The sequence below is a fragment of the Tupaia chinensis genome, unplaced genomic scaffold (assembly GCF_000334495.1).
Source record: "Tupaia chinensis unplaced genomic scaffold, TupChi_1.0 Scaffold148012_1, whole genome shotgun sequence".
In the NCBI taxonomy this organism is placed as follows: domain Eukaryota; kingdom Metazoa; phylum Chordata; class Mammalia; order Scandentia; family Tupaiidae; genus Tupaia; species Tupaia belangeri.
In genome coordinates, this window is record NW_006207862.1 from 1555791 (window position 1) to 1571434 (window position 15644).

General features: G+C 37.3%; 1 protein-coding gene across 2 annotated transcripts in view; it reads left to right on the plus strand.

The window, feature by feature from the left end:
• The window catches only part of MICU1 (mitochondrial calcium uptake 1), a 288729-nt gene that overhangs the window by 50305 nt on the left and 222780 nt on the right, over window positions 1-15644 (plus strand). For both annotated transcript variants that reach the window (XM_006170082.3, XM_006170083.3), the window contains exon 2: window positions 9540-9701. In XM_006170082.3, the coding sequence (XP_006170144.1) occupies window positions 9541-9701 (161 nt within the window). In that variant the 5' untranslated portion in view covers window position 9540. The remainder of the gene's footprint in view (window positions 1-9539; window positions 9702-15644) is intronic.

Below are 15644 nucleotides of genomic sequence, written 5' to 3' on the forward strand. Positions count from 1 at the left end.
TCTCTCTCTGTCTCTCTCCGGTGAGCACATAGCCTCTATGGCAAAAATCTTTAAAAAAAAAAATTATATGCATAACCTAAATTTTTTTATAAATAAAAATTAAACTATAAACATATTTTATAGTTTTAATTAGCATATGCATATTACTTTGTATTTTGTCTTTAAACTTACATGAAAATGCAAATATTAAATACTGTATTTTTTTGCATGTACAAATACTTAAACATAGTTTTAAATAAAATAGTATATCATAAAAATATCTGTATTTCTTACCTCACTTATTTCTTACCTCTACGTGGTATCACTACTATTACTTTTCTATGTTACTTTTTGAAGTTACTTGTAAGTACATATGCATTTCCCCTTCTACAAAAATGGGTACCATACTATATATGGTATTCCACACCTTGCCTGTTTTGGGTAACAGTATGTCTTAGAACTCTTTTCATATCTATATGTAGTTTTTTCATTCCCTTTTTATTGCTACATAGCATTACCTTATATAGAGTTTTCATACTTTTTTTTTTTTTTGAGAGATTTTCACTGTAGGGCGTGTGCGCTCGCCAGACAGACAGAGAGAGACATAGAGACAGAAAGCGAGAAATCACCCCCCAGGGGGGATGGTCACGCCGCAATCCCTTCTCCTCCATTCTCCTCTCGGGATCTTGGGCACGCACGCACACGCGCCCGGCATGAGTTTTAAGCCACCGGGTCCGGGACACGAACCGCGGTCGACTACGTGGGAGTCCAGCGACATAGCCATTACGCTAACTGCTGGTTCCCTAGAGTTTTCATACTTTAACTATTGCCCTCTTGGTGAACATTAGGGTAGTTCTTAGTCTTTTGCTCTTATAAAACTGTGATGTGATGAACAACCATATATGTTTGCATAATTTCACAGGTATACAGGTATATCTGTAGGGGACATTATCAGAAATGGGATTGCCAGGGCAATGTATGCAGGTTTTATGGGTAATCTTTTTAACTTTACTTACTTATTTCTTGGAAGAAGGGAGGGAGACAAGCAAATACCCTTGACACAAGGTCTTGCTGGGTGACAGTCCTCTCCTCCGCCTCCTAGCCAGTTAGGATCATCGGCCTGTGCAGAGCCCTCCCATTGTGTTCAAGTCCACTCAGGATCTGAACTCAGACCTTCCATGTGGCTCCAGGATCAAGCAGCAGTGCTCTACTGCCTGCGCTACCGAACTAGGCCTTATATGGGTAATTATGGATATTACCAAATTACCTTTCATAGATTGTACTAAATTACATCTTCATCGATAGTGTCAATATAGCATTGCCAACAAGTATGTTTTCAACCTTTTGGATTTTTGCCACCTGGATGGGTGAAAAGTAGTATAATCTTAATTTGCATTTTCCTATTATAAGTGACATTAAGTATCTTTTCATAGTTTTCAGAACCATTTTTATTCCTTTTTCCAAATGTTTTTATATTTTTAGCACAACTTCCTATTGGTTTATGAAATGATGTTTTAATATGTTATGATTATCATTTTTAATATTTACATTCTATCCATTATGCTATTATACTATTGTTTATCTTTTTAAAATTATTTTTTGATTTAATTTTATTTATTCTTATTATTATTATTAGGTTTCTTTACTACTTAACTATGAGTAAATGACATTACTTATCTGGATCTCAATTTCATCACTTATATAACAAAGATATTGAAATAGATGATTTCCTGACCCTTTGAAATTACTAAAAGCAATACATTAAGCTTAATAGTCCATATATATATATATTATTTTTTTTTTAAAAAGAATTATTTAATTTAATTTATTTATTCTTATTCTTCAATTTTACCAGAGAGAGAGCGGAAGCGTGAGAAGGCAAGCCACCAGGTCCAGGACTCAAACCAGGGTTGGCCATGTGGGAATCTAGCACCTTAACCACCATGCCACCTGTCGACCCCCCTCCCCCCCCAACTTGTTTCTTGTTGAATGAATAATGCTTTTCTTTGGTAACAAAATTTTCTTTTAGTTACCTTTCTTGACATTTCTTGGTTAGAAAAATCTCTTATCTTTTTTCATTTCATATCAAAGCAGTTTCTTAGAGACATGTCTTCCTGGGGGTGGTACTTTAGAAAAGAAAATTATACTACAATACTTTTGACTTAATTTAACTGATATCATAAATGTATATGTTAATCTTCATTACTACTTAACTGCTGCCAGTTGGCCTAGTCAATTTTCCAGACTCAGTTGGAAAGCCAATCTTCTTAAATTTGTTTCTCATCAAAAATTAACACATTCATTGCATTGTTTCATCACTACAGAGCTAAGGATTCAATTATAATAGCGTCTTTCCACAGTGAATTTTAAAAAATTTACTTGGCATCTATGAAAATTGCACTAGAGAAAATGAATAGATACATCTTTTTTTTTTTTTTAATTGCCATAAGTTATGTGTGCTCGCCAGACAGAAAAAAGCAGAAAGAGAGAGACGGCACCTCTAATAGGGTATGGTTACACAGCAGTCCTTCTTCCTTCATTTCTCCTTTCCATCAGGACTTGGGGCACATACACACTTGTGCCTAGTGTGTTTATCAAGCTGCCAGCACCGAGATGTGGGATCTGGTTCCCAATATACTGTACCTTTATTTTTTTAAAAAGAATTATTTATTTAATTCCATTTGTTATTATTATTATTGTTAGATTATTATTTGACTAGAGAGAGACAGAGAGAGAGAAAGAGAAAGCAAGCCATCAGCTCCAGGACTCAAACCGTGGTCAGCAATGTGGAAATCCAGTGCCTTTATCTACCACGCCACCTGCTGGCCCACCAATATACTGTACTTAATCCCTGCACTTTGTGGCCAGCCCTAGATATATCTTTTGATGCATACTTTAAAGATTAAAATCATAGTGAAATGAGATGGAGATACTAACATTTGCATTACAACATCATAATTTAAGTGGAATGTTAGTAAAATTAAGAACTTCCGAAAGTTTGAAATCTCCTAGAGCCATAGCATTTAGAAATATATACCCCCAAACGAATAATTTTTGAATATATGGTACGTTCTTAGCCCCTTCTCCCAAGTGAAATAGATTAAGTTTTGCTGTAGTGTTTTTTTGTTTTTTTTTGTCAGCAATATTAGAGCTTTAGAGAGATCAAAGGAACCCTAAGCTCATCTAGGCAATTCTTTCATTTTACCAGTGTGTGAATTTTTCCCCAAGAGAGATTGAGCATCCTTTGTGCACACAGTTGTTTAGCAGTAGAGTTGAGACAAGCTCTTGGGTCATGGGAATCCTAGTCCATTTTATTTTCTACCATTGTGCTTAGTGATGCCATTATTATTTTAATCTCTTTCCCCTTTTCATCTTCCATATCGCCTACGCAGTTAGGTATTGGTATGTTATATACTGATATCTGATCATTTTGTTTCTCTTTGGAAATGTTTAGTTTGGTTCTATTTTTGGTTTCTATACTTATCCTAATGGAGGCATTCATCACCCAGTATCTAGGTTATTAGGTGCCTTCTGGCTGTACTCAGTACTTTCCTGTTAGTTCTTTCTGACTTTGTTCTTTTTTAATTATTATTTTATTGATTATTATTATTTTAAGTTTTGCTATAGGGCACATTCGCTCACCAGAGAGTGACACAGAGAGAGTAATAGGGAAAATGAGAAAGCAAGCCTCTAGGTTCTGTACTCAAACTGTGGTCGGCCACATGGGAGTCCAGCACCTCAACCACCACACCACCTGAGGGCCCAAGATTGATATTGTTTAAACAATGTTTTCACCATGTTTATTTTTTCTTATCTAAGAAATTTTGTGGCTTCCTGCTCAATTGTATGTGATTAAACTTCTGTCTGGGATTCAAAGTCTCTTTTCAAAGGATTGTGACTTACCTAGTGATCGTTATGTCTAGCTAATTCTCCAGATCTAATCAGATGTTGTAAATTTCTTTCTTTTCTTTTTAATTAATTTATCTATTTATTTACAGTCATTCACTGTACATCAATACAGTATACACATTTTTTACAAAATGAGATTTTCCATCCAGTATACATTGTATGTTGGCTCAATCAAGGATATAGATGTAAATTTCCACCCTTCCATGTTCTTTGTCTATTCCAACTTTTGAACTGGTTATCTGTTTTTCACATTGAATACTTCCAAGTGCCCTTTTCTTTCTATTATCAGTGATGAGTAATATTTTTCCTGATATGTATGTTTTAGTTGTATTCATTTTTGCTGTAGCCAAAAGCAATATTTATAAAATGTTTATAAATATTTGATTTGGGAAATATTAATTTTAAAATAAGCCAAAAAAATCAGAAGTTTTCAGACAGAAGAAAAATATAATGGACAGTCTCCCTAATGCTGGATTTTGGGACCAGCAGTTAGTGTAATGGCTATGTCAGTGGACTTCCATGTAGTGGACTGCGGTTTGACTCCCAGACCTGGTGGCTTAAACTCACACCGGGCATGTGTGCGTGCTTGTGGTATGGTTACACAGCAGTCCTTCTTCCTTCATTTCTCCTTTCCATCAGGACTTGGGGCACATACACACTTGTGCCTAGTGTGTTTATCAAGCTGCCAGCACCGAGATGTGGGATCTGGTTCCCAATATACTGTACCTTTATTTTTTTAAAAAGAATTATTTATTTAATTCCATTTGTTATTATTATTATTGTTAGATTATTATTTGACTAGAGAGAGACAGAGAGAGAGAAAGAGAAAGCAAGCCATCAGCTCCAGGACTCAAACCGTGGTCAGCAATGTGGAAATCCAGTGCCTTTATCTACCACGCCACCTGCTGGCCCACCAATATACTGTACTTAATCCCTGCACTTTGTGGCCAGCCCTAGATATATCTTTTGATGCATACTTTAAAGATTAAAATCATAGTGAAATGAGATGGAGATACTAACATTTGCATTACAACATCATAATTTAAGTGGAATGTTAGTAAAATTAAGAACTTCCGAAAGTTTGAAATCTCCTAGAGCCATAGCATTTAGAAATATATACCCCCAAACGAATAATTTTTGAATATATGGTACGTTCTTAGCCCCTTCTCCCAAGTGAAATAGATTAAGTTTTGCTGTAGTGTTTTTTTGTTTTTTTTTTTGTCAGCAATATGAGAGCTTTAGAGAGATCAAAGGAACCCTAAGCTCATCTAGGCAATTCTTTCATTTTACCAGTGTGTGAATTTTTCCCCAAGAGAGATTGAGCATCCTTTGTGCACACAGTTGTTTAGCAGTAGAGTTGAGACAAGCTCTTGGGTCATGGGAATCCTAGTCCATTTTATTTTCTACCATTGTGCTTAGTGATGCCATTATTATTTTAATCTCTTTCCCCTTTTCATCTTCCATATCGCCTACGCAGTTAGGTATTGGTATGTTATATACTGATATCTGATCATTTTGTTTCTCTTTGGAAATGTTTAGTTTGGTTCTATTTTTGGTTTCTATACTTATCCTAATGGAGGCATTCATCACCCAGTATCTAGGTTATTAGGTGCCTTCTGGCTGTACTCAGTACTTTCCTGTTAGTTCTTTCTGACTTTGTTCTTTTTTAATTATTATTTTATTGATTATTATTATTTTAAGTTTTGCTATAGGGCACATTCGCTCACCAGAGAGTGACACAGAGAGAGTAATAGGGAAAATGAGAAAGCAAGCCTCTAGGTTCTGTACTCAAACTGTGGTCGGCCACATGGGAGTCCAGCACCTCAACCACCACACCACCTGAGGGCCCAAGATTGATATTGTTTAAACAATGTTTTCACCATGTTTATTTTTTCTTATCTAAGAAATTTTGTGGCTTCCTGCTCAATTGTATGTGATTAAACTTCTGTCTGGGATTCAAAGTCTCTTTTCAAAGGATTGTGACTTACCTAGTGATCGTTATGTCTAGCTAATTCTCCAGATCTAATCAGATGTTGTAAATTTCTTTCTTTTCTTTTTAATTAATTTATCTATTTATTTACAGTCATTCACTGTACATCAATACAGTATACACATTTTTTACAAAATGAGATTTTCCATCCAGTATACATTGTATGTTGGCTCAATCAAGGATATAGATGTAAATTTCCACCCTTCCATGTTCTTTGTCTATTCCAACTTTTGAACTGGTTATCTGTTTTTCACATTGAATACTTCCAAGTGCCCTTTTCTTTCTATTATCAGTGATGAGTAATATTTTTCCTGATATGTATGTTTTAGTTGTATTCATTTTTGCTGTAGCCAAAAGCAATATTTATAAAATGTTTATAAATATTTGATTTGGGAAATATTAATTTTAAAATAAGCCAAAAAAATCAGAAGTTTTCAGACAGAAGAAAAATATAATGGACAGTCTCCCTAATGCTGGATTTTGGGACCAGCAGTTAGTGTAATGGCTATGTCAGTGGACTTCCATGTAGTGGACTGCGGTTTGACTCCCAGACCTGGTGGCTTAAACTCACACCGGGCATGTGTGCGTGCTTGTCGAGATCCCAAGAGGAGAATGGAGAAGAAGGGAATGTAACGTGGCCATCTCCCTGGTCGGTGATTTCTCACTTTCTGTCTCTGTTTCTATCTTTCTGGTGAGCGTACACTCCCTATAGCAAAAACCTCCCCCCCCCAAAAAAAAAACCCATATAAAATAATAAATAATGGACAGTCTCCGTAATGCTGGATTTCGCTCAAGTATATACAGTAAAAAGATGATTTCTGGAATTAGGGAGGGATGTAAGAAATGTACTACTACTAAAGCTTCGATCATAGAAAATGGAAGAAAAATTAATGTTATTTTGTCTGTGAGGGCAGGATTTAATTCTAGCTTTGAAACTGGACCTAGGTTGGATGAAGGGTTCTAGGAGCAATGTTTACTTAAGAATTATAGGTCCCAGGGAAGAGTCAATAACTAGCTCAGTGATAGTAGGGGACAGCTAAGACTTTAATCTGACTTCGACCCAGACAATAAAAGACATCACTTTCTCAGTAAATTAGAGGCTGAGAAGTATACTTAAATGTTAGGAACCGATATCCATATGTAGTAGATTGTACCCAGACATTTTTCATGTGAAAGTAGACATTTTTCATGTGAAAGTAAAATATGTTGTTAAATATATTAAGTACTTTACGATGAAACGAAGCTTGTATTAGACTATGTGTTTACAAAGAGGAACAGTTTAATTTTGGTCTTATAAAAAGTTCAAAACCAAGTGGAGGAAGCAAGCTGTATATAAGCAAATATGTTATTTGCCATAGGAAGATATATCCAAAGTATAAGGTAATTTAAATGAGAAAGCAGAGGACTTCTTAGAGAACAGTCAAGGGTTGTAGGGGAGGGGGTATTGATTTGAATGAATTATAGCTACAAAAAGGTCATGGAACCAGAAAGAAATGTGCGTTCTTTTTTTTCAACCTGCCAGGTGGAATAAAAGAATGAGGAGCTATATTGTGGCCTCAAGGTGATTGTCTAGAGGATAAAAACCATTTCTCATTAATTCTATGGAAGAAGGTCCCTGAAATGATCTTAAGGCTCTGGGATACACCTGACTTTTCTATCACCTGATCAAAATTTTACACCATTCTGAAGGCTTCAGGCTAAACAAAAGCTTTTACTGACTAACCCAACCTCAACCTAGTATTTTAATTTTCTATCATTTGTACTATATTACAGTTTTTCAAGATATCATTTTAGAGATGCACTGTTTTAAAAAGTTCCATGTGCATTTTTATGCACCAAAAATGAACAGACTAGATAGAATTGAAGAAAGCAACCCCATTTACAATAGCCACAGGACAAATAAGATACCTAGGAATAAATCTAATCAGAGTGAAAGACCTCTACAAGGAAAACTATGAAAAACTGAAAAGAGAAATTGTGTATGATACAAAAAAATGGAAATACATCCCATGTTCTTGGATTAAAAGAGTAAGTATGATCAAAGTATCAGTTCTATGCAAATTAATTTACATATTCAATGTGATTCTAATCCAACTGCCTGTGACATTCTTAATGGAAACAGAAAAAAAAATTATAAAATTTGTCTGGAATCATAAAAGACCTCATATCACCAAGGCAATACTGTGCAAAACAAAAAATAAGAAGCATCTCACTACCTGACTTCAAAATATTTTGCAATGAGGGACCAGCAGTTAGTGTAATGGCCATGTTGCTGGACTCCCACGTAGTCGACCGCGGTTCAAGTCCTGGACCGGGCGGCTTAAACTCACTCCGGGCACGTGTGTGTGCGTGCCCAAGATCCCAAGAGGAGAATGGAGGAGAAGGGATTGCGGCGTGGCCATCCCCCTGGGGGGTGATTTCTCGCTTTCTGTTCCCCTGTCTCTGTCTTTCTGGCAAGCGCACGGGCCCTATAGCAAAAACCTCTCAAAAAAAAAAATATATATATATATATTGCAACAATAATAAAAATAGCATAGTACTGGGACCAGTGGGTGGCATGGTGGTTAAGACACTGAGCTCCCACATGTCTGACCATGGTTCAAGTCCTGAACCTGGCAGCTTGCTTTCTCACTTTCCCTCTCTCTCTCTCCTGTTGTAATTAATGTTTTATATTAGATTTTTCTCTGTTCAAATTATTATGTGGTTTCTGTCTTGTAAATGTACTTAAATATATTGGTTTGTAAGTAGTAGTTTTCTCACAAATTATTCTGAGGATTAAATGGGATAATCCATGCAATGTGTTTAAAGTAGTGGCTGCCATAGACTCAGTACTTAGTGCTTGTTGGTGATCTTGATACAATCCTTTTTTTTAAAAAAAGGAATTATTTTATTTAATTTATTTTAGCATTTATTTATTTTAATTTGATCAGACAGGGACAGAATGAGTGAGAGAGAGAGAAAGAAAGAAAGTTGCCAGGTCTGGGACTTGAACCACAGTTGGCTATGTGGGAGTCCAGTGCCCTTAACCACTATGCCACCTGCTGGCCCTTTTTTTACTAGAGATTTTTTCTATAGGGTGTGTGTGCTCCCCACGGAGAGAGAGAGAGACAGAAATTGAGGAATCATTCCCCAGGGGGTATATCCATGCTATAATCCCTTCTCCTCCATTCTCCTCTTGGGATTTTGGACACTAGTGTACATGCATCTGATGTGATTTTCAAGCCACTGGGTCTGGGACTCAAGCCATGGTCGGCCATATGGGAGTCCAGCAATGTAACCATTATGCCATTTGCTATTCCTCCTAATTCTTTTTTTTTTTTTAAAGGGATTTTTTTGCCATAGGGCATGTGTGCTGATCAGAAAGACAATGAGAGGGAAAGTGAGAAATCACTCCCTGGGGGGGATGGCCATACAGCAATCTCTTCTCCTCCTTTCTCCTGGGATTTTGGGCATGCATGCACATATGCTTGGCATGACTTTCGAGCTGCCAGGTCCAGGATTCAAACCAGTTGGCCATGTGGGAGTCCAGTGCCTTAACCACTATGCCACCTGTTAGCTCTGTTGATGCTAATTATTGTCATCAGCAATACCACCACCACCACAATCATCAGTATCGTCACTATCACTAGCTAGGAGTGACATTTCTACTTTTTGTCCACAGGATGTTTCGTCTTAATTCACTTTCTGCCTTGGCAGAACTGGCTGTGGGCTCTCGATGGTACCATGGAGGATCACAGCCAATCCAGACAAGGCGAAGACTAATGGTGGTTGCTTTTCTGGGAGCATCTGCAGTAACTGCAAGTACTGGTCTCTTATGGAAGAGGTGAGTGTTATCTGATCATCTTGTTCCTACGCATGCTTTTATTCTTCCAGTTGTCTCTGTTTTCAGAAAGGAGTTGATTTCTGTCTTAACTTTGTATCTGAATTTCTTGCTCAAATAATTTGGCATTGATAATATTTGTTTATGAATTGAGATCTTTAAAATAATTCAGCAGTTATGCCAAGACAATGAATAGGAAACATTGTGCTTCAAGTTTTGCCTGTTTCCTGTAATGCCTCTTCCTAGCCAGTCTCATACTGCCCACCATTCCAAGTAACCATTGATTTTTATCACTATAGATTAGTTTTGACCTTTCAGAATTTAATGTAAATGGAATCGTAATGTACTTTTTTACCCATCTTTTACTCAGCATAATATTTTTTATAGTATTCCATGTGTATCATAAGTTTGTGTTCTTTTTATAATCAGATAGTATTCTTTTATATGAATATGTGACAATTTGTTGATTCACTTACCAGTTGAAGGCTATTTGAGTTGTTTGCAGTTTTTTGCTTTCATTAATAAAACTGCTTTTAAATCTATATATGTCTTCATTTCTTTTTGTTAAATACCTAGGAGTGGAGTTGCTAGGTCATTTGGTAAATAGATGTTGAACTTTATTCAGAACTGCCAGTTTTCCACTGGGTTTGTACCATCGTTAAATGGGCAGGAATAACTTTGTTCCTAATAAGTGAGACTGAAAGTTTTTTTTTTTTAAAGTGTACTATATAATTTTTAACTTTAAATTTTATAGCTTAATTACAAAAACACAATATGGATCTTGGCCTTGGTGTAGATGGTGGAGTGCTACTCTGCAGTGCTGGAAGCCATATAGAGGACCAGGACCCTGGGTTGATCTGGGAATAGTGGGTATATGTGCATGCCCATGATTCTGACTGACTAGGTTTTGCTGAGAGAGATTACGACATAGTGAGACCCTCTAGGGGTGCACCCCTCTCTCTTTCACTCTGTCTCACACTTAAATATTCTCACTCTATCACTCTCATTCTCTCACAAGAAAGAAATAGAATGATAACATTTTTAAAAAAGCAATATTTTTATCTGAAAATGTCTAACATTAATGTAAAGGATAAAAATTTCTTTTCCAGGGTTGGCAGGTGGTGTGGTAGTGAAGGTTGCTGGACTCCCTCAGTCCTGGACCTGGTGGCTTGCTTTTTCACTTTTTTCTCTCTCTCTCACTCTGCCCTTCTTTGGTCAAATTAAAATAAATAAATAAATAAAGTTAAATAAAATAATTCTTTTTTTTTTTTTTTTTTTTTGGGGGTTTTTCCTTTAGGGGGCGGTTTTCGCTATAGGGCGCGTGCACTCGCCAGACAGACAGAGAGAGACATAGAGGCAGAAAGCGAGAAATCACCCCTCACGGGGGATGGTCATGCCGCAATCCCTTCTCCTCCATTCTCCTCTCAGGATCTTCGGCACGCACGCACATGTGCCTGGTGTGAGTTCTAAGCCACGGGGTCCGGGATGCGAACCGCGGTCAACTACGTGGGAATCCAGCAACATAGCCATTATGCTAACTGCTGGTTCCCAATAAAATAATTCTTTTTAAAAAAATCTCTTTTCCATTTTTAATCCCATTTAAAAGACTAATTATTTATCTTTATTTATTTATTTTCATTTGACCAGAGAGGGACAGAGTGAGAGAGAGTGAGTTTAAGCCACCAGGTCTGGGACTCGAAGTGCAGTTGACTACATGGGAGTCCAAAGACATAGCCATTACATGATGCTGGCCCCTAATATTATTTTTTAATTTGACCAGAGAGTGGAAAAATGAGAAAGCAAGCCCTTCAGATCTGGGACTTAAACTGCAGTTGGCCATGTGGAAGTTCAGTGCCTTAACCACCGCATCACCTGCTGGCTCCAACAAATGGCTAATTTTTAAATCTCTGACATGAATTGACATAAATATGGTCCTTGGAACTCATATTAGAGTGCTGTTAATAAAGCAGCATTTTTTCACATTTTTGCTCTGTTTTTACTTCCTCAATCTCAAAAAGGATACTTAGATATAGCAGGAAGGATTCAGGATTTGGAGTCTGAATATGTAGGTCCAAACTCTGTCTATATAAATTCAGGCAAACTCTCTTAAGTGCAAGTAGGCTCGCAGAGAGAGAGACAGAGTGAAGGTGAGAAATCACTCGCCCGGGGGATGGCCACATCGCATTCCCTTCTCCTCTGGGGATTTTTTGACACACACTCACATGTGTCTGGTGTTATTTTCAAGCCACTGGGTCCAGGACCTGAAATGTCTGTCATGTGGGAATCCAGCACCTTAACCAACATACCACCCACTGACCCCCATCTGTCTAATGTTTTGCTAGATATTTTACATAGTGTTTGTTACTTTGTTGAATGTTTGAATTTGTGATTTTTCTTTACAAGTGTTGAATTTTCTTAGGTTAGACTGTTAATTTACTGGAGAACCTATATGACTTTCCAAAGCTACTTTCTAAGCTCTTTTCTTTTTCTTTTCTTTTTTTCCTTCCTTCCTTTCTTCCTTCCGTCCTTTCCTTTTTTAAGCATGATTTAAGAGTACTCTTTTATGATGTATTCTTAGATCTAAGAATACATCATAACCCTTCTGGGGTGTTTGAATACCTTGAATAGCCTTGCTGTTCAATGAGGTTGCTGTAGTCTGACTTTGATAGATTATGAACTTCCTTAAGACAGGGACAATCTTACTCATATTTTAACTTCAGTGGTTAGCATAGCATTTGAAGGATGGATTGTATGAATGCTGTCTCTTGTCTCTGAAAAAGTAGCTTGGGTCTGTATAGCAGCCCATCACTCTTTAATTACAGGAAGCTCTTCAGAGATATGTAAAGCAGTGACATGATCCTGACATGAACTTGCTTTTTATTAGGCTTTAATGTTTTAAAAACCAATTATTATTTTTGTTTACAAATTCAAATTATTTAAATCTTCTTTGAATAATCATGTGAAACAAATATTTTTAGAATTTTTAGGCTGGTTAGAATTTTTGGAGCAGATGGCATGGTGGTTGAGGCATTGGATTCCCACATGGCTGACTGAAGTATGAGTTCTAGACCTGGTGGCTTGTATTCTCACTTTATTTCTTCCCCTCTCTCTCTTGCTTTCTCTGTGTCTCTCTCTGGTCAAATTTTAAAAAGTAATGATAATAAATTAAAAAAAGAAAGCTCACTTGAATTGAAGCAGTGAAGCAGTAGCACCTCCATTTTGAACTCCTCTCTATATTGGAAACTAGCATTCTCTTTTTGCCTAAACAGAGTGATTAACATCCCTACTGTCTTTTTGATAAATATCCCAAAAACTCCCTATCTTAAGATGTCTCTTAGTGGTATAATAATCAATGCCATACCCCTTGCCCTAGCCATACAGGTCATTAAGATTCCATTGTGTTTAAGCAAGGTCTAGAGATTATTAACCTGTTTGAACTGGCTTCTGTAACTGGGTTACCAAACGAATCTCCACTCCTTCCTCTTGTCACCTCCCCCTCCTCAATGATTACTACTCCTGCCATGCCAACCCAAATGTGATTTTTGCCTTTATAAGCCCCCTTCTCCCTGCACTCTGGGCTGCAGGGTTTTTATGAGTCCTCCTGTAGTCGCCAGTCTATTAATCAATAAAACTCCTATAAATTTGGCTATGCCCGAATGTCCTCTTATTTCTCACTGATTAGACTATAACAGAATCTGCTGCTGACTTTACTGAGTAAGTAAATGTAAAAAACAAAAACAAAAACAAAAACAAAACAAAACAAAAAAACACCAGCCCTGCACGATTAGAAATTTAGAGAGAGATTTTTGCTATAGAGTTCCTGTGCTCACCAGAGATAGAGACAGAGAGGCAGCGAGAAGTCACCCCCAAGGGGGGATGGCTACGCCACAATCTTTTCTCCATTCTCCTCTTGGGATCTTGGGTACACACACACACACACACACACACACACACACACATGCTAAAACAACCAACAGCCCTGCTTTCTCTGTATCTCTCTCTGGTCAAATTTTAAAAAGTAATGATAATAGGGAACCAGCAGTTAGCATAATGGCTATGTCGCTGGACTCCCATGTAGTCGACCGCAGTTCACGTCCCGGACCCGGTGGCTTAGAACTCACGCCGGGCGCGTGTGCGTGCATGCCCAAGATCCCGTGAGGAGAATGGAGGAGAAGGGATTGCGGTGTGACCATCCCCCCTGGAGGGTGATTTCTCGCTTTCTGTCTCTATGTCTCTCTCTGTCTGGCTGGCAAGTGCACGCGCCCTATAGCGAAAACCTCTCCAAAAAAAGAAAAAAGGAAAAAAAAAGGTAATTATAATAAATTAAAAAATAAAGAAAAGCTCACTTGAATCTGCTGTCTACTTTACTGAGTAAGTAAATGTAAAAGTACAAACAAACAAAAAACAACCACTAGCCCTGCACCTGGTAGTTAAGGGAGCCAGATCCCTCATAGCCAACCAAGCATTTCACATTCTGGACCAGGGAGCTTGAAAAACACAATGGTTGTGTGAATGTGTGCCCTAAATTCTTTAGGGTAGAGAAATGGAGGAAACAGGATGTGACCATGCTCCAGTGAAGGATGCTTTCTCCCTTTTTCTCTTTCTCTGTCTCTGTCTCTTTGTCTCTCTCTCTCTCTCTCTCTCTGGCAAGCACACACACCTGGCAAATTAAAAAAAATTTTTTTTTCTCACATTGCTGTACCAGTGTACTTAGCTCCAATGCACTTTTTTTCACTCCCTTTCTGGTCCACATAGCCAAAGACTTCTTTTAGTGTTCCTTAATCAGTCACAGACACACCACGCGCTTTCTTTGTGTGAAGTACTATGTTAGACACTTTGGAGACCTAAAAGGAAAAAAAAAAAAAAAGACAGTAGCTAGTCTCTTGTTAATGACCTTATCTATTAGATTGAATTGTAGGATGTTGCTAATATTTGCCAATTTTTTATTTGTAAAAACATCAGTGTCATTGATTCTATTAGTAGTTGAAGAGCAAGATAGGTTTTAGGAAAAGATAAGTAACCCATTCGAAACAGTAAGTTATATATTGTAGTATAAACACTATACAGTGTAGGAATTTAAAGGAATAGAGATATTAACTTGGCTAAAAGATGTTGGGAAAAGTCTTCATGGAATAGATTGGCAGTTTTAATCTGTAATTAACCAGAGGGTCTTCAACTGAACATTCAATTTTTGCTTGCCGTTGATAGTTAACTTAGAAAGTCTAGCAGGTCAGTTATCTTCACAAACTTTTTTTTTTTTTTTTTTGCAAGTGTAAGTTTTTACTTGAATACTTATTTTTTTCTCTTTTGAACCTCCATTTCTTCTCTACTTGTGTATTTTTAATTGTGGCAAAAGACATGTAACTTAAAGTTTACCATCTTAACCATTTTCAAGTATACAGTTCAGTAACTTAAGTATATTCATACTGTTGTGAAACAGATCTCCATAATTTTTTTTTAATCTCGCAAAAACCAAAGATTTATACTCACTAAAAAGAAACTTCTAGGGGCCAACAGGTGGCATGGTGATTAAGGCACTGGACTCCCTCCCACATGGATGACTCCAGTTCAAGTCCTGGACTTGGTACTCGAAAAATCACACCAGGCACCTTGTGCACACGTTCTCAAAATCCCAAGAGAAGAAGGGATTGTGGTGTGGCCATACCCCCTAAGGGAGTGATTTCTCACTTTCTCTTTTTCTCTGTCTCTCTCTCCAGTGAGTGCACAGCAAAAACCTTAAAAAAAAAAAAAAAAGAAAAAAAAAAGAAAAGAAAAAAGAAATTTCTGGGTCAGCCTATGGTGTGGTGATTAAGGTGCATAGAGACTTGAGACACCAGGCACATATACTGTGTGCCCAAAATCCTGAAAGGAGGGAGAGACAGCAGTGATTGCAATGTGACCATGCCTCATGGAGGATGCTTTCTTACTTTCCCTGTCTCTTTCTCT